Raw genomic sequence first — 19,665 nt, forward strand, 5'->3', positions numbered from 1 at the left:
ATATTCTTTAACCAAAGCCACCTGGGAAGCCCAGCAGTTATCCACCAGATCAAATAGTGCTGAGAATTGTTTGGCTTAGTCTTGGTTCCCTGTACTTATTTCTCTTTTCACACTTAAACACATAGATGCATAACTTTATTTTAAAAACATACTTAATAGATGAAATAAAAAGTCCCATATGTATGAAACGCTTTCCTATTCATGAGAAAGGATAATATTGGAACACACCCTTCCTGTCAACCCTCCTTTACAATACATCTGCCTTTTTACACACTTGGCTTTTTTTCTTTTGAGTTTCTTCATGGACTCATGGCCCTTTATTAACAATGTATTTTATTAACTAGAATAATTATTGTGATTACTATATGATGCTCAAATTGTTAAAGCTAGCCAGTGTTATCCCATTTAATATGGTTCCTTTGTTCTTTTAAAATTACCTCCAATACTCTTGAAAACTTTATTGATCTCTGACAACAGTAGCACATTTCAGTGGCATTCCAATTCTTTCTTGCCTTTGAAAATTGGCTATTCCATTAGGAATTCTTTTCCATTCATGGAGAATGATAATAGAGACTAAAAGTTCTGTAAACATATGGGTTGGCAGTGGGCAAACTTGCTGAGGTTGCTTTATGCCACCGTTAGTAATGGGAGAATATTAAAAAATTCAGTTTATAGTACGGGTTCCCATTGATCTTTTTTTCCTTTTAGCATATTGCGTTGCTGTACGATAATTATCTTACCATATTTACTTCCTACCACAGTGAAAATCCCACTTACAAATGGACATTTTTTTTAAGATTTTTACAGATCAGATGACTATTTATATTTACTTTTGACCATGTCGAGTGGCATATGGGATCTTAGTTCCCCAACCAGGGATAGAATCCATGCTCCCTTCAGTGGAAATGCAGATCCCTAAACACTGGACCACCGGGGATGTCCCCTGGACATTGTTATGCTTACGTTAGTGAAGTTATTTAATCCCAGGACAGAGCAACATAGAGTGGGCCGCATCTATGGAGCACCTGGTATATGCCATGAGGTGCACAGTCTTTGAAGTTGCAGAGGTCGGGAACACACATCTTTCTATTTCATCTCAACCTATGCCTTTCTTTTCCTCACTACTGAGAATAACACTTTGCTTGAACAGAGCAGGCAAAGATGAAACGTAGCAGAAATTCCGCCCACTTGCCCTAACTAAAAATACCCTATTTCTGCCATCTTTAGCCTCTGCTGGATTGGGTCTGCCTATCCAGTGGGGTTATATACTGTTCCCATCCCAACCTGTCTTCTCTCCTATAGCTTTTCCTTGATGTGTGAGATTACAGATGCTTTGAAACAAAAATATTTTTGAAACATACCAAGTCCCCTTTCTTCATCTGTAGTGATTTCTCTGAAGATTTTCTTCCCCCATCTCTTGGCTCTGGATGAATGGAAAAGCTAGGAAGGATTTGTATTGCTCAATATACCAATAGTAATTACAAAGTACGGATTCTTGAGTCCCATGCCAACCTTCTAAATTAGAATTTCTAAAGATAGAATGTAGGAATCTGAATTTTTAGCAAATTTCTCCAGTCATTCATAAGATTTAAGTACCATTGGCTATGACTTCCGTAGTCTCAGGTCTTTGTGCTCAGAGAAAAGGATGTAGTCATTTTACTTGGCTTGTGCTAGTGTGGGGCTCATGCCGGGGAAGTTAATCACATAGACACGGAAAGTTATGCAGAAGGGACATGAGAGAGAAGTGCAAATGACACATGTTGGAGAGATATTTCTTACCCATAGCGCTGCTTACAGATGGTGGGAAGAAACATGGAAGAGAGGCTCTATTCATTGTAGCACAATAATAATTTCAGAAATCGTTAAGAATTATGTCAGAATAACATTGCAGTAAGCCACATTAGACCAGAAGATTAAAACATGCATGTTTAATCTTAGTTTGTTGTTTGTGTTGCTTCTCTATTTGAAATACCAAAATAATGAGAGAAAATGGTGATTCCTAAACTTTGCATTACCTACAAATTCTCTCATATCAGTGTTATTTCAATAGTTCTCAGATAGAGTACAGTACATACAAAAGAGATAATTTGGGAATTTAGCTACTAAACTGCATTTTATCCGAGCTGCATTGTTTTATTGATTTAAATTGATAGCAAGTAAATTGAATATACCACTGAGAACTTTTTTGTATTTTTTCTGAATATAAAATATGTAGAAACATTTAAGGAGACAATAAATTTTTTAAGTAAATGTACTCAACTTCAAAATGAAATCTATAAAATGGGGTCATACTTCCTTTGAACAAATGTTAATAATTATTATTGAAATGTTATACCATTAATATAGTGTTATTAGTATAATAATTAGTATACCAATTATACCAATTAATAAACAATACTTTATTCTCATTCATAATGAAATCAATAATTAATAATTTATTAAATAAATAACTTACTTATCTCAGTATTTATAAGTGATTTGATTATGGGCTACTTAATTATAAATAGTAAATTTAATAATTTATTAATAATAAATGAACAAAAGTAATAATGACTTATCATTACTAAATAATACTAACTATAAGTGATTAGTATGTATAATTTAACATATAAATAATAATATAATGCATTGGTTATATAAACTATAATGCAAGATATATATAAATAAATACAATTAAATGCAAAGTAGGAAAATAGTGGGGCAATTTTAAGATGCATTTTTTGTAAATATCAAGTAAATATATAAATTAAATGCTGAGTAAAAATACATACAGCTTTTTCAGAGGAGTAATTATTTAAGAGGAATACACAAAGTAATGAATAAATAGGTAAAAACATAACAGATGGACTTGAAATAACTTCATGCCCTTTATATATTTACATATATTTGTAGGTGACTTGGATTCTAATATTTGAAGTACCGTGTTAAACTAGGCATTTATGACCACAGAGAATTGAATGACTAGTTCTGTTATATTACAGTTATTGGAATTTTCACTTCATTGTGAATATGGCTCAGTTGGCTTAATACCAGTTTTCCAACAGTAATTTCTTGGTATGGAGATGTTGCCTACCAACAGCACATTGAGGAATTTCTGTACACTTTCAAATTCTAATACAATCTCCAATTTAATTTGCCTATAATACAAATGTTATCCTTTACCAGTACATTATCAGTAGTCAACATTGTGTATGAAAAATTGTGAGTTCATTATGTGTGGAAACTGCTCAAGTTCATGTATTACCTTATAAATATAATAGGTTTTATTATTTATGTGACCTCTGTGAATTCAGTGATCCCCTAAACAGGAGGTGCTGCTGAACTTCCTTTCATTGTTACCATAGCTACTGTGGTTGCTGGAAGGAGCCTTGAACCAAGAGGTGGTCTCCACACTGGAATGTGATCTATAGCAGTAGTTCTCAAACCTTACCAACAACATGGAGACTTAATTTAAAAATGAATATTTAAAAATGCCTCTCTCCATCCCAGACTTATTAAATCAGAGATAGGGAAAGGAGAACAGTGTTATTTAAAAGTGAAACAGGTGATTCTAATGGGAAACATAAGTTGAAAACCACAATCTAGTTCAGTTTAGTCACTCAGGCGTGTCCAACTCTTTGAGACCACGTGGACTGCAGCACGCCAGGCTTCCCTGTCCATCACCAATCCAGAGTCTGCTCAAACTCATGTCCGTTGAGTTGGTGATGCCATCCAACCATCTCATCCTCTGTTGTCCCTTTTCTCTCTGCCTTTAATCTTTCCCAGCATCACGGTCTTTTCCAAGGAGTCAGTTCTTTGCATCAGGTGGCCAAAGTATTAGAGCTTCAGCTTCAGCCTCAGTCCTTCCAATGAATATTCAGGGTTGATTTCCTTTAGGATTGAGGTGTTTGGTCTCCTTGCTCTCCAAGGGACTCTCAAAAGTCTTCTCCAACACCACAGTTTAAAAGCATCAGTCCTTCAGCACTCAGATTTCTTTATGGTCTAAATCTTACATCCATACATGATTACTAAAAAAACCATACCTTGGAATAGAGGGACATTTTTCAGTAAAGTAATATCTCTGCTTTTTAATATTCTGTCTAGTTTGGTTCATAGCTTTTCTTCCAAGGAGCAAGCCTCTTTTAATTTCATGGCTGCAGTCACCATCTGCAGTGATTTTGGAGCCTCAAAAAATAAAGTCTCTCACTTTTTCCATTGTTTCCCCATCCATTTGCTGTGAAGTGCTGGGACCAGATGCCATAATCTTAGCTTTTTGAATGTTAAGTTTTAAGCCAGCTTTTTCTCTCCTCTTTCACTTTCATCAAGAGGCTATTCAGTTCCTCTTCACCTTCTGCCATAAGGGTGGTATCATCTGAATATCTGAGGTTATTGATATTTCTCCCAGCAACCTGGATTCCAGCTTGCACTTCATCCAGCCCAGCATTTAACATGATTTATTCTGCATATAAATTAAATAAGCAGGGTGACAATGTACAGCCTTGATGTACTCCTTCGCCAATTTGGAAATTAAAGGAAATATTTTTAAAGAAGAATTCGTCAGAGAAGTGCAAGATTACCTGAAGATATGAACAAGTGGTTCTGAAATATCTACTGTGAATTTCTCTAGAGTGTAACTGTGGTGGATGGGAAATTTCTTATTCTTTTGTTTTCATAATCTTTAGGAGAAATATGGAGCCGTCTAAGTGGAAAGCAGTGCTAGGCCTGCATATGGCATCAAATCTGACTTCTCCTCAGATAGAAACTAGGTTGATTGACCAAATTGTCATAAACCCACACTACAATAAACGGAGAAAGAACAATGACATTGCCATGATGCATCTTGAAATGAAAGTGAACTACACAGGTAGGAGAAATCAGCTTTAGTCATCTTATCTGACCATATTAATTCAAGATCAGACTTGAAATATTATCAGTACCAGTGTATAAATAGTCCATAAAAGTTGGGTAATTTGTTATAGAAATCATTATAATTTAAATGGAATTGGGGAATGGGGAGACACATGTTAAATTACCTTCATCAAGGTGCTTAAATCCAGCTTTCTGGAAAATTGACCAGTAAAATAAAACTCTCAGAGTCCTGTATAACAGTCAACTCCAAGGAGCAACCCAGAGAAAGTAGATCATGCTCTACTGCACGCAACCTCTCTTTCTCATGGAAAAGAAAGGTAGGTTCACCTGCTACAGATTCTGGAATAGGACAAAGTGAGACGACCATGTGTTCAAAGAGCAAAGGGAGTGAGAATGGCTATCCGTGTGTGTGTGTGTGTGTGTGTGTGTCTGTACTCAGTCATCTCCGACTCTTTGTGACCCCATAAACTGTAGCCCACCAGCCTCCTGTGTCCGTGGAATTTTCCAGGCAAGAGTACTGGATTATGTTGCCATTTCTTCCTCCAGGGGATTTTCCTGACTCAAGGGTCAAACCCATGTCTCTTCTGTCTCTTGCCTTGGCAGATAGACTCTTTACCATCCAGCCACCATTCATAAAGAGAGTCAGTAATATTAATGAAATGGCAGATGGAGGGCTTCCTCCAAAAATGTAAATAAGGTACAAGAAATCACCTGAGAGAGTAAACCTTATCCTGAAGGGCTCTGCTCAGCTCCAACCTTTACTCTGAAGACTCTCCAGTCCCCAGTCAGGAGAAAGTGTTGGCATTCCTGTGCTTCTAAGGAATTTGGTCTCCATGTGTAGGAGTTGTGTTAGTTGCTGCATTGTGTATAACTCTTTGTGACTCCATGGACTTTAGCCTGCAGGCTTCTCTGTCCATGGAATTCTCCAGGCAAGAGTACTGGAGTGGGTTGCCATTTCCTTCTCCAGGGGATCTTCCCCACGGGTCTCCTGTATCACAGCGGGTTCTTTACCATGAGCCACCAGGGAAGGCCCCACGTGTAGGAGACCACTTCTCAAAGGCACATGCTTGCTGCCGTTGGTTGTATGAGCCTATCTTTTTATCTACTTTTGTGTCTGCCCTGTGTTTTACATGTCTCGGATGCTGAATAAATGTTAGGACACTTGCAAATTATTGGAGAAGGGCTTAAAAAGTCAGCAAGCTGTGCTAATGCCTCCATAAGTACCCTGTAAAACAATCGCCTAAGACCCTTTTTAATGTGGGGATAATTGGGGGAAAGAAAAATCCCCCACAGAACATTTGCCCAAATTTCTCTTAATTAACCCTGATAAAACAGCCTTACCAAGATTTTCACAGAACTGGCACCACATTCTATTAAGTACCACGATGATTTAAAAATCAAATGTGTATGACTAATTCCAGAACTAAGATGTGTACATTACAGCAGAGTAATTGAGACAATGCGGGGGATCCTAGAAGGCCACCAGTGGTACCTAATCCACTTTCAAAGAAGTGCTGCTCTGCAATGCTTCTTTCCCTTAAGATTGATGTCTAAAACATGTCCAGGCAGCATAAAATGAAAACACAAGTTTTTTTTAGATGAAATGTTGAAAAGGATTGATTTTTAAAACTTTTGGAAATGCATGTGTGTTTGTCCTTGTTTTGTTTTCTTTCATATTTCCAGATTATATACAGCCTATTTGTTTACCAGAAGAAAATCAAGTTTTTCCCCCAGGAAGAATTTGTTCTATTGCTGGCTGGGGGGCACTTATATATCAAGGTAAATTGTCAGATTCAAAAGAAAATATAAAAAGCTTGCCAGTACTCTACCCTGTGACTGTTTTCAAAAGACTCATATTATAACACTTTTCCTCAATGTCTCTTAAAAGCGCTGTCAGGCTTATATTCGTATGTTCTTTTTTGTATAGTTAAAAATTTCATTTCCAAATTGCATTACCATATTATAAAACTATAATTATTATAAGAGGGAAATCCAAGCATCCCCCGAGCTCAATATCTAATGTTAATATTAATATTATAAACAATCTGATGAAAAGATATACTCACTGAAATGAATATAGCCAAAAGTGACAAAAATGTATTTTTGTAAAGCATATGGATGAAGTCTCATCAAAAGTCAAATTATTTTCTTTTTAATTAATGTTTTTTATTGAAGGATAATTGCTTTACAGAATTTTGTTGTTTTCTGTCAAATCTCAACATGACTCAGCCATAGTCTGAGCCTCCCTTTTGAACCTCCCTCCCATCTCCCTCCCCATCCCACCTCCTCTAGGTTGATACAGAGCCCCTGTTTGAGTTTCCTGAGCCAACAGCAAATTCCTATTGACTATTTTACATATGGTAATGTAAGTTTCCATGTTACTCTTTCCATACATCTCCCCCTCTCCTCCCCTCTCCCCATGTCCATAAGTCTGTTCTCTATGTCTGTTTCTCCATTGCTGCCCTGCAAATAAGTTCTTCAGTACCATTCTTCTAGATTCCATATATATGTGTTAGAGTATGATACTTATCTTTCTCTTTCTGACTCACTTCACTCTGTATAATAGGTTCTAGGTTTATCCACCTCATCAGAACTGACTGAAATGTGTTCCTTTTATGGCTGAGTAATACTCCATTGTATATATGTACCACAACTTCTTTATCCATTCATCTGTCGATGGACATCTAGGTTGCTTCCATGTTCTAGCTATTGTGAATAGTGCTGAAATGAACAATGGGATACATGTGTCTTTTTCAGTTTGGTTACCTCAGGATATATGCCTAAGAGTGGGATTGCTGGGTCTTATGGTGGTTTTATCCCTAGTCTTATAAGGAATCTCCATACCGTCTTCCATAGTGGCTGTATCAATTTACATTCCCACCAACAGTTCAAGAGTGTTCCCTTTTCTCCACACCCTCTCCAGCATTTATTGTTTGTAAACTTTTAGTATATTTTTATTCAAGCTCATAGGACCTTATCAGTTCAGTTCAGTTCAGTTGCTCAGTTGTGTCTGACTCTTTGCAACCCCATGGACTGCAGCACACCAGGTCTCCCTGTCCATCGCCAACTCCTGGAGTTTACTCAAACTCATGTCCACTGAGTCATTGATGCCATCCAACCATCTCATCTCTGTTGTCCCCTTCTCCTCCTGCCTTCAGTCTTTCCCAGCATCAGGGTCTTTTCAAACGAGTCAGTTCTTTGCATCAGGTGGCCAAAGTATTGAAGTTTCAGCTTCAGCATTAGTCCTGCCAATGAATATTCAGGACTGATTTCCTTGAGGATGGACTGGTTGGATCTCCTTGCAGTCCAAGGGACTCTCAAAAGTCTTCTCCAACACCACAGTTCAAAAGCATCAATTCTTCGGCACTCAGCTTTCTTCACAGTCCAACTCTCACATCCATACATGACTACTGGAAAAACCATAGCCTTGACAAGATGGACTTTTGTTGGCAAAGTAATATCTCTGTTTTTTTTTAATATTCTGTCTAGGTTGTTCATAACTTTCCTCCCAAGGAGTAAGCGTCTTTTAATTTCATGGCTGCAGTCACCATCTGCAGTGATTTTGGAGCCCAAAAAATAAAGTCTGTCACTGTTTCCATTGTTTCCCCATCTATTTGCCATGAAGTGATGGGACCAGATGCCATGATCTTAGTTTCCTGAATGTTGAGTTTTAAGCCAACTTTTTCACTCTCCTCTTTCACTTTCATCAAGAGGTTCTTTAGTTCTTCTTATAGGACCTTATAATGACTCATTTTAAATTTTTTTAAATTTTTTTGTTTTTTAACTTTACAATATTGTATTGGTTTTGCCATATATCAACATGAATCCGCCACAGGTATAAACGTGTTCCCCATCCTTAACCCTCCTCCCTCCTCCCTCCCCATACCATCCCTCTGGGTCATCCCAGTGCACCAGCCCCAAGCATCCAGCATCGTGCATTGAACCTGGACTGGCGACTCGTTTTATATATGATATTATACATGTTTCAATGCCATTCTCCCAAATCATCCCACCCTCACCCTCTCCCACAGAGTCCAAAAGACTGTTCTATACCTCTGTGTCTCTTTTGCTGTCTCGTATACAGGGTTATTGTTACCATCTTTCTAAATTCCATATATATGTGTTAGTATACTGTATTGGTGTTTTTCTTTCTGGCTTAGTTCACTCTGTATAATAGGCTCCAGTTTCATCCACCTCATTAGAACTGATTCAAATGTATTCTTTTTAATGGCTGAGTAATACTCCATTATGTATATGTACCACAGCTTTCTTAGCCATTCATCTGCTGATGGACATCTAGGTTGCTTCCATGTCCTGGCTATTATAAATAGTGCTGCGATGAACATTGGGGTACATGTGTCTCTTTCCCTTCTGGTTTCCTCAGTGTGTATGCCCAGCAGTGGGATTGCTGGGTCATAAGGCAGTTCTTTTGTAGACTTTTTGATGATGGCCATTCTGACCAGTGTGAGGTGATACCTCATTGTAGTTTTGGTTTGCATTTCTCAAATAATGAGCAATGTTGAGCATCTTTTCATGTGTTTGTTAGCCGTCTATATATGTCTTCTTAGGAAAAGTGTCTGTTAGGTCTTTTTCCCACTTTTTGATTGGGTTGTTTGTTTTTCTGGCATTGAGTTGTATGAGCTGCTTGTATACTTTGGAAGTTAATCCTTTGTCAGTTGTTTCATTTGCTATTATTTTCTCCCATTCTGAGGGTTGTCTTTTCAACTAGCTTATAGTTTCCTTTGCCATGCAAAAACTTGTAAGTTTAATCAGGTCCCACTTGTTTAGTTTTGTTTTTATTTCCATTACTCAAGGAGGTGGGTCACAGAGGGTTAGCTTTGATTTATGTCATCAACTGTTCTACCTATGTTCTCCTCTAAGAGTTTTATAGTTTCTGGTCTTACATTTGGGTCTTTAATCCATTTTGAGTTTATCTTTGTGTATAGCTTAGGAAGCATTCTAATTTCATTCTTTAACATGCAGCTGTCTTCCTAGCACCATTTATTGAAGATGCTGTCATTGCCCCATTGTATATTCTTGCCTCCTTTGTCAAAAATAAGATACCCATGATACATGGGTGTATTTCTGGGCTTTCTATCTTAAGAAGCCAAGTTATTAACTACTACTTTTCCCAAAGCAATGAAAGTATTTGTATTAATCATAGAAATAATATAATTTATATTACATAAATTATCATATAAATGTTTACATGATAAATCGTGTAAATTAATCATATAAATGTAAAGATGAGTAGGAAATTCTTTTCAACATGCTGATTCCACCTACTGACAGACTATAAATTAATGAACCATTGGCTCACTAGCATTTTTTGATAGCATGCTTTCCAAACAAAGAAAACATGCCCATATTAAAAATAATCAAGCATTTAAAAATAAAAAGCATTCTAGTACTTCATACCCCATAAATGTAACTGCAAGTTTCATTGGTTTCAAAATTCTTCATGGGAGTTAACTCCATGTAGGATAATTTGACCATTCGTTCATAGCTAAGCAAAAAGTTAAAGAACTATTGTCAGGTGGAAAAACCTGGTCTCTAGAATTACAACAGGTCATTGCCATCTTATGTAAAGATCCTAATTGCATTTAAGATGAAAATGCACAAAATCTTGTGGAGAGGAGCAGGTCCCAAAAGCAAAAGATGCACAGCAAAAATATTCTTACTTCTTGTAGGAGAGAGTATAATATGTGAGTCAAATCATTGTCTGATGGTTCCAACAAAGGTTCTCCACTGCAATTACGTTATGTGGCTGAAATGCTTTGCTTCTGCTGCCCGGAAAGTATATTGAAGTCAAAGACTGTTTATTATTCTATTTCCTCCATTTGAAAAATGTCATGACTTATTAACTTTGAAATCTGAAGAGTAAAAATGATTCTTAGATATTTTTTCTATCAGACTTCAAGCTAAAAGACATTTATGACTACAATGTACTCTTTAAAAACAAATTATCTACTAACAAAATTTAAGACTTTATTGCATAAGAAATTATTTTTTTAAGAGTTGAGTAAACTTGTTCAGATTTGCTTATTGTTACTAAAGATATGCATTTAATTGACTTAAGAAAAGACTCTGGGAGTGGTATGGAGCCAAGAAAAAAAAAAATCTGCATCTGAGATCAATTTCACTTAGAAATAAAGAAATCATATTTAAATACTTCCTGGGTGATGGCAATTTTAACGAATTTTATAAACTTTGTCTTAGGGTTTCCAACTATTTCTAAAATAACAGTTTTTCCCCTTTGAGTATAATATACTAATTAATTTTCTAAGAAGATTATGAACATATTGCTTACAAAGAAAAGAAAGAAGTATTAGTTGATTAAATCAAGGCAACTAGTAAAATTAAAATAATTTCACCAACATTTTTGTGTGGGTTTTTTCTGTGTGAACATGTATATTTTCAATTGTCCTCTTGATAACTCATGTTGACAAGTATTAACTGTAAGACCACTGCTCAAATTTTTTTTAACTTTTTAAAAAGTTTTATCATATAGTGAACCAATTTTTTTATTTCTTGACAAGCAGCAAAATTGTCTTTGATTTTTATCGTAAAACTAAGTCTACCAGGCCATACTCCATCTTCATAGAATAAATGACAGTGAGATGCTGAAAGTTCTCCATCATAACCTCTATAATTCACTTTTTAAAGTCCATTGTCAAACTTTAAAAGTCATCCAGCCTCTGAAGTCACTGGCACCAGTTGGAATCAGTTCCCAACTTCATGTTCACTGTCACACTGATGCCTTGAAATTGACCATGGTTAGAGTGCTTATAACAGGCACATTGACAGACAATACATGTTGGGGCTTTGTCTTCATTTTTGAAAACCAGTTACTGAACATTTACAAACACACCACTGGGTTATTTACACATTGCTTTGCACCTAAATCTCACACACACACACATGTTTGTTTCTCATCTTTTAGTGTGGCAACAAAACGTAACTGGAAATGAGGTCACACCAACACTGGCTGTCACATGCGCTAGCTGATTTTCAACTTTCTGCCTCTCTTGAGAAACCAAATAGAATTGCTAATTATTGGAAAGTGCTTATCATGTACCTTTTCTAGGGCACTAGACACCTGCTTTTTTCACATCCCTCTTGGGATTGGTGTTTCAGTAAACAAAGATTCAGGCTTTCAGTGGATGAGTCATTTTGTAAAAAGCATGGAAGTATGCTCTGCTACTCAATGCCTCCTTTCTCTCTGCACATGGAAGACAAGCTGATTGCCCTGAGACCAGGGCACAGTTCCTCTGAGCTTTGTCTCCTGCACAGTTCGCACCTGTTTGCTCACAAAGGAGCTGAATACCATCATAAGGGAGCACCTATTCAGGTGGCAGATGAAAAGCACTTCTGGATTTCTGAGCCTTTGCTAATTTTCATGAATGAAGCTTTTTGTGTTGGTGGGCTTTTTTCCCCATGAACCATGTGGTCACCACTTGAAATTACTGAAAATACCCAAAGACTGTCTAGTCCAGTCAACCATCCCTGCTAACCCTTGGGAACTAAAGAAAGTGCTTTACTGTCACTCATTTGGCAAAATCCGCAGATGGGCTTTATTATGTGCTTTAAAGTACAGGGTTTAGCATTTAGTTTCATTGTATATGCACACAGTACTCAGTAATGAGAGGGAACTGTTGAAATAAATAAGACTGATGGTGGCTCATTCGCTGATGCATGTTGATCACTTCTGACTGGCTGGCTGCATTATCCATCTCCAACAGGTTCTACTGCAGACGTACTGCAAGAAGCTGACGTTCCCCTTCTATCAAATGAGAAATGTCAACAACAGATGCCAGAATATAACATTACGGAAAATATGGTGTGTGCAGGCTATGAAGCAGGAGGGGTAGATTCTTGTCAGGTAAATATGTAAAACTGCTCACCTTCAATTTCAAGAAAGCATTGCTACATGATGAGCTCATCATTCATTATGACCAGGGAGTACAGAACTCACCAGGATCTTAAGTATCTCTTCTTTTACAAAACTGTGACTTTTCACTTTTATTTGTGGCTTATCTGAATAGTCCTCCAGGGTAGACCTGAGCAAGTCAGAAACAAAGCTAATTTTAACAACAAGAGTTACAAATCAGATGTTTTTAGAGGCTAGGCATAAAATAAGAATGTGTCCAAATGCCAAGTGAAATAGAGTGGGCCTATAGGGGTGGGTGGGCTGGAGAGGTACACCTTAGTTAGAAGCATTTACTTTCAGATTTCCAATTCTTTAAAAAAAAAAAACCCTAATACAAACAAAACAGATCTGTAGGCCAAATTTAGCCAATACTTCTCCCACTCTCAACCCTTATTCAGAGTCTGGTCCAGGTATCCAGTCACCCAAAATAATTTCTGGATGAAAACCAAGCTGGAGAGCATGCAAGGTATTTGAAGTATCATTAGCTTTTGACTTGTGTGACTTTCAGAGAAAATTCTTACCCACAAAATAACCCTCATGGAAAACAAAATCATCTTACCACCTAGAAATAATGTAGCCATCTATCAGTTCTAGGAAATCTACATACACTCAACAAATACAAAGTAAATTCTGCTAGATTTTAGAATTTAATTAATTCTCAGGTACAGCATGAAATAACCATGAGAGCATGGATTCCACATTCAAACTACTTATTTGACCCTTGCTGTAAAACCTACCAGTGAGAGTGGGCAAGTCACATAGGTATGATTAAATAGAGTTTTGAAAGCAGTAACACATGTAAGGCACTAAGTAGGCACTCAAAAAGAGTAAAAATTGTTATTGTAAGAGTGTAAATAAATTTTGTGGCATGTTTTCTATATTTGAAAATTAATAAAATATTAATGCATTAACAACTACTGGATTAGTTTAAATCTGATAACAGGATTGTGAGGGTTTGTCATGTCTGATTCTGTGACTCCATGGACTGAAGCCTGCCAGGCTCCTCTGTCCATGGAATTCTCCAGGCAAGAATACTGGAGTGGGTAGACATTCCCTTCTCCAGGGGATCTTCCCAACCCAGGGATCAAACCAGTTCTCCTGCATTGCAAAATTCTTTACCATCTGAGCCACCAGGGAAGCCCATGTTTGCTATATTTGAAAATTAATAAAATATTAATGTATTAACATCTACTGGCTTAGATTAAACGTGATAGCAAGATTGAGCCAATGAATAATTCACAAATGAAAATGTAGCAATTTATCCAGTGCAGAAATGGCTTCACTTTGTTAAGGTGTAAATAACTTGTTATATACATGAACACGTATTAATACATATGTCATAATAATCTGACTTGATACAAGACTTTCTTAGACACTTAAGCTGGTAGATCCATATGTGTCCTCTAGTTGAGTCCATGTCTCATGTCATCTTAAATGTTCAGCTTAGTTTTACATTTACTCTGCTTTGATGAACACTTGCACATTCAAGATGAATAGGATTGCATTCTTGTTTAAAAATTATCTCTGATGTCTACTACCCTTTAAAATGATAAGTGTGCTAAAGGTAAGATACATTGCCACTTAGAGGGAGATTTATATAATTATTGTTTAGAAGAGAAATCAGCAGTACACCTTCAATTAGAGTTAATGGGGGTTGTGTAGCGGACCCCCTCACACATGAGGTAGAAAGTATGACCGCTGATGCTATCGATGCTCGGGCTACATTAAGCCAATAACTCATGCCAGATCTCTGAAATCTGTTTGGCTCTGGTTTCTAGAGAGTCAAGTGTGTTATTCATTAGCAAGTAAGAAAGCTCCCACACAATTCTTTGTAACATAATATTGTCATGATTGAGGAATTGATAGTCTGGAGATTACATGATTTTCTTTTTTTAAGATACTATTTATTCAAGTGAATAGATTTTGTTAAAACTGGGATCACATTCTAGTTAAAGCCACTCAATCTATACTAAGAGAATTACATGATTTTCTTTGTTCAACTTTAATATTGTGTTAAATAGGAAGATTGATTAAACAAAGATACATTATTTTAAATTATGCCTATGTTATTATTGGTACATCATTTAAGTTCTTCAAAACATTATATTCTTCCCCTCTAGTGGTGAAGAATTTGTCTTATTAGTCATTCACACATTCTTGAATATCTTCCGGTTTCCCAAAGGCTTGTGCTTGCTAAACAATTGTTTGCATTTTACGGCACCATGATTAGCTGTCAAAAGTCCCTGTAAAACTAAGTGAATGACATACAAAGAGCAAACCTGTTCTGCCAACTATTTTGATCCTTATTCTATAAACTGGTTTTCAAAGTGTGGCCTCCAATCCAGATTAGCATCACCCAAATACTTGTTATAGGTGCAGATTCTTAGCTCTGCCCGAGAGCCACTAAGTCAGAAACTCTAGAGGCGGAAGTCCAGCAATGTATGTGTGAGCAAGCCCCCCCGCCCCCGGAGTGATTCTGATGCAACCCAAGGTTTAAGAACCACTACCCCAAACAAAAATGGTCTCTAATCCTCATACTCAGATTCTCAGTCATAGAAGTTAGTGATTTTTGTTTTCTTCACAAATATAGCATCTCAGTGGAAACACACTTTAGGTTAATACTTTATGTTCTGAAAGTGAAATTGAAAGTCACTCAGTCGTGTCCGACTCTTTGCAACCCCCCAGGCCAGAATACTGGAGTAGCCTTCCCTTTCTCCAGGGATCTTCTCAACTTGGGGATCAAACCCAGGTCTCCCACAATACAGGTGGATCTCTACCAGCTGAGCCCTTATGTTCTGAACCTTTATTCATATTTTTGAAGTAGTTACACACATCAGAGATAGTGGAAGACGATTATACCTTCATTGAATAAATCAGAAAATAAAGGCAAAGAGAAGTTACACAGTGGAACTGACATGGTGCAGTTTGATGATGGGAAGAAATAGCCCCAGACGTAGGTCTCTCAACCAGACGGACCACCCAGCTGTTTGGCCTCAAGCCTGCTGGTGGATTCTTCAAATAATTGCAAATGAGCCAGTCTGTGCTGGGTAATTTAAAATCCTTGTTCATGTAATCAACATCTGGATTCTACCATCTATTAGAAAATTATTTTGAAAATATGAAGAAAACCAAATGAGTCCTTTTGAAAGTACCCAAAGAGTTGGAGTTTATTTGTACTAATTTATAAGTCACATATAACTTAGAGTCAGTATTTATTCTTATCTTGAATTGACACTGTTCCATAAATATTTCTGAACCTATATTATGGACTAAGGGTTGAGGATGTAGAAGTATTAATCAAATCATAAGCTCTGCCTTCAAACAACTTGAGTGCATTTGTTACATTTAGAAAAGAAAGTAACCAGTGGTTGCCAATATGACTTACGCTCTTCTGCACCCAGGAGAGAAAGGGTGATTTTCTAAATACATTTTTTCCCCTTATATGTAGGCTTCAAAGGTAATCAAGAATCAGGCAAAAAATCTCTCAGGATAATTTTTTAAATAAGCTTGTGTGAAATATTCTATTGTACCAGTGATTTCAACCACAGCATACAGGGGTTTATGTTCCTTCATAAATATAAAAAAGGAAAGGCTAATTAAAATATGTTTCACATTAATGTGGGAAAATATTTGTCAATTCTCTGTCATTAAATAATGGTATATACATTTGCATTACATTCCTTTCCATTACACAGGAACAGTCATGTGTAAATAAACTATGTAAATAACTAGGAATTGCTATAATTAATATTTATTAAAATTACAGACATTTCATCAATTAAAATCTCAGATGAAAACATGTGTACCTGTCACTAGAAATTATATTATAAATGTACCTATTTCCATTGAAATATTACTTTTTCAAATCTGATTATGCTTGTCTAATACCAAAACCTAATGCTACTCAAGAGAACTAAAATCAATTTTATGTGTGAGTTCTTAGTCATCCTGAAGCACATAATGTGGAATGACTGTCTTTCCACAAAGTCCCTCATAATACTTAGGATAAATCAATATCTCCTTTAATAAAAAGATTAGCTTTTAACATATATTTTGATTGGGATGCTCTCAGAGTTGTGCCTTAGAAAGTGTCTTTGTTGTTTAGTCCCTAAGTCATGCCCAATTGTTTGAGACCCCATGGAATTTAGCCCACCAGGCTCCTCTGTCCATGGGATTTCCCAGGAAAGTTTCTTGGTACCCATTAAAATGCCATAATTAAAGGGAATGCTTGCTATAAAAGTGAATCACAAAAAATTACACACAAATTTTGTTTTAGTTGTCACAGTTTCTGTGTCCTTACTGACCAGCTAAAGGTTCTCATTCTTGATCTAGTGTGACGATGAGACTATTCATAGTTGACTTGCAATGAAATCATATTTTTGATCTTCAGTTTTGGATTTATTTGCTAAACAATTATATATGTATTTATATCAATTGACCACACATCGATGATTTTCTTTGGCAATTTACTGTTTAGGGGGATTCAGGCGGACCACTCATGTGCCAAGAAAACAACAGATGGCTCCTGGCTGGCGTGACGTCATTTGGATATCAATGTGCACTGCCTAATCGCCCAGGGGTGTATGCCCGGGTGCCAAGGTTCACAGAGTGGATACAAAGTTTTCTACATTAGAGTGTTTCCAGAAACAAAGATGAAAATCAGGCAGTTTTCCCATTTCACTTTAAGAAGCATGGAAATTGAGAGTTAAAAAAATAATAATTTATAAAAGTCTTGATTCTTACCTAAGGCACTGAAATGCTACAGGAAAAAAAAAAGCAAAAACTAATCTTTACAATACAAAGTAACTATAAAATAATAAATTCTGATTTTATTGTCAACAGTTACTCTTTCACAGACATCATTATTTCCTTTGTTCTTAATCATTATTTTTATCGTATTCTTATTTAAAGAAATTATATTTTAAATCATGTAATATAATGTTTAAGCAAAGTTAGGAAGAGACGTGAAATAAACTTTTACACAAAGTAGGGTATTGTTTGAAATAGATTGTTATAAGTTATCTAATTCCAGGATAGGTCACTATTATCAGCATCTCAATCATTTTGCTGTTTTTCTATCCAAATGCATTTTCAATCCATCTTGAGCACATCCTTAATATTTTCCCCATAATAAAATATATTTATTGTAAGCTCATGTCACAAGCCTGGACTAAACTGATTGTACAATCCTCTCAAATAAGCTAGTTAAACAGAAAACTAGCACAAGTTTATATATTGCCCTTGCATCAAAATAAAAGCTAAAATAATTAACATTGTCTTTCTCTCATCACATCATTTTTACTTGGATTATTATATCACAGTCCATTTATTTCAAGCTGGCATTTTTTTGGGTTTACAAAAATTATCAATCATATCAAAGAGATACAAGTATTACAAACGTGGGTTTTCTCTGACAGATGTGTTTATAGTGGGTATTTCTAACATGTCCAAAGCTTATTTAGACACAGCTGAATTGCCCATTACAAGGCCAAAAATGTAGAATAAATGCATTTGTTCCACAGCTTTAATCTCTTGGATCACTTCCAAAGTACAAACTTCAATATAGCTCACCCCACAAAATCTACTGATTTATTCAGAAAGAAAAAATTTATATAAATTAATACAAACACACACACACACACACATTCTTACATGGGTCTGTATAGTCCAAAGGAATAGAAAAGTTTCAAGCAGTTGAAAGAAGAGATCCATCAGTTCATACCTGTTTTATGGAAGAAAGGAGACTTGGGCTAGACCTGAGTGAATAGTTGTTACTGATGGACTAAAAAGGCATCGGCATACATAGGTCACTCCCATGTAGGTGGGAGTGACCCTGAAAGTTCAGAGAGAAGGGACAGTAGACAATCATGAACTGTCCTAGTAAAAGGTGTTCTCTCTGGGCAATGGTCAGAGAAAGGGAAAACAAGGTCATAACAAGAAGGTGTGGCCAGATGATTGAGGACTACAAATTCATGGAATTTATTACTAGAACAAAAATTGGGAGTCCTTGAACACACTGTTGTTTCTAAGACCTTTCCAATGACCTGTTCCTAATAGAAAGGATGAAGTGATTAGGAAGGATGGAGCATCAAGGGTAGAGTGTGTTATTTGATTTGATTCCCCAAATATTGTTCCACAAATGTTTCATCTGCATTTCAAAACATTTATTAGAAGCATGTTCTGAAAATTACAACAGATATATCACAGACTCCTTTTTATTTTTCAAAGGTCAGCTTTAGAAACCCTTAGGACAGTCACTCTTTACCATCTTCTATTAAGAGAGAAGTTCCTTATCCCATCCCTAGGAACTTATGGGTTTAGTAATTGATACCAGAAGAGTAATCCAGGTCTGGAACAAGATAAAAAGCAAAACCAAGTCCCTTCCCCATTACTTTTCCTCTCCCCGCCCTGCAGCTGTTGTAGCTGTGGGTGGCACAGACGTTGGGGAAAGCCCAGTCTCCCTCCATCCAGTCCGGACTGAGGAAATAATGTATGGTGGGAGCCTGGAGGAAAGAGGTGGGTCTCAGCAGCTGGTCTCCTATGCTGCCCAGAAAGATGGGTCTCCAAGAAAGGAAAGAGGAGTGTTAAATGTGGGCAGCTGTAAGCTTAGAAGGCAGCTGCCCATTTCCTCAGTCTGTAAGCAGCTGAAAACAGACCACTGCCCACTAATTTCTATTTTGTCTCTTAATTTTACCAAACAACTGGAATTGTGAATTCCCACAATGAAAGCACTTCCATTATCTAATTGAAAAGATGAGGTTTAGAACACCCGGCAACTGTAACTTCCATTCTTACCACACTTAAACAGTCATTTGTTTCCATGCATTATTGCAAACACATCTGTACTTCGTTCATGTAAGAGATTTAGACAGCACCAATGATCATTC

The 19,665-nt window shown here is 36.5% G+C and overlaps 1 protein-coding gene across 1 annotated transcript in view; it reads left to right on the plus strand.

Annotated features, from left to right (window-relative positions):
- TMPRSS15 (transmembrane serine protease 15) overlaps positions 1-18,054 on the plus strand; it is a 142,999-nt gene extending 124,945 nt beyond the window's left edge. The window contains 4 exon segments of the mRNA NM_174439.2: positions 4,662-4,843; positions 6,532-6,627; positions 12,591-12,730; positions 17,256-18,054. Coding sequence (NP_776864.1) covers positions 4,662-4,843; positions 6,532-6,627; positions 12,591-12,730; positions 17,256-17,411 — 574 coding nt within the window. The 3' untranslated portion in view covers positions 17,412-18,054.
- Positions 18,055-19,665: the final 1,611 nt, after the last annotated feature.

This window comes from Bos taurus, chromosome 1, assembly GCF_002263795.3.
Source record: "Bos taurus isolate L1 Dominette 01449 registration number 42190680 breed Hereford chromosome 1, ARS-UCD2.0, whole genome shotgun sequence".
NCBI classification, from domain to species: domain Eukaryota; kingdom Metazoa; phylum Chordata; class Mammalia; order Artiodactyla; family Bovidae; genus Bos; species Bos taurus.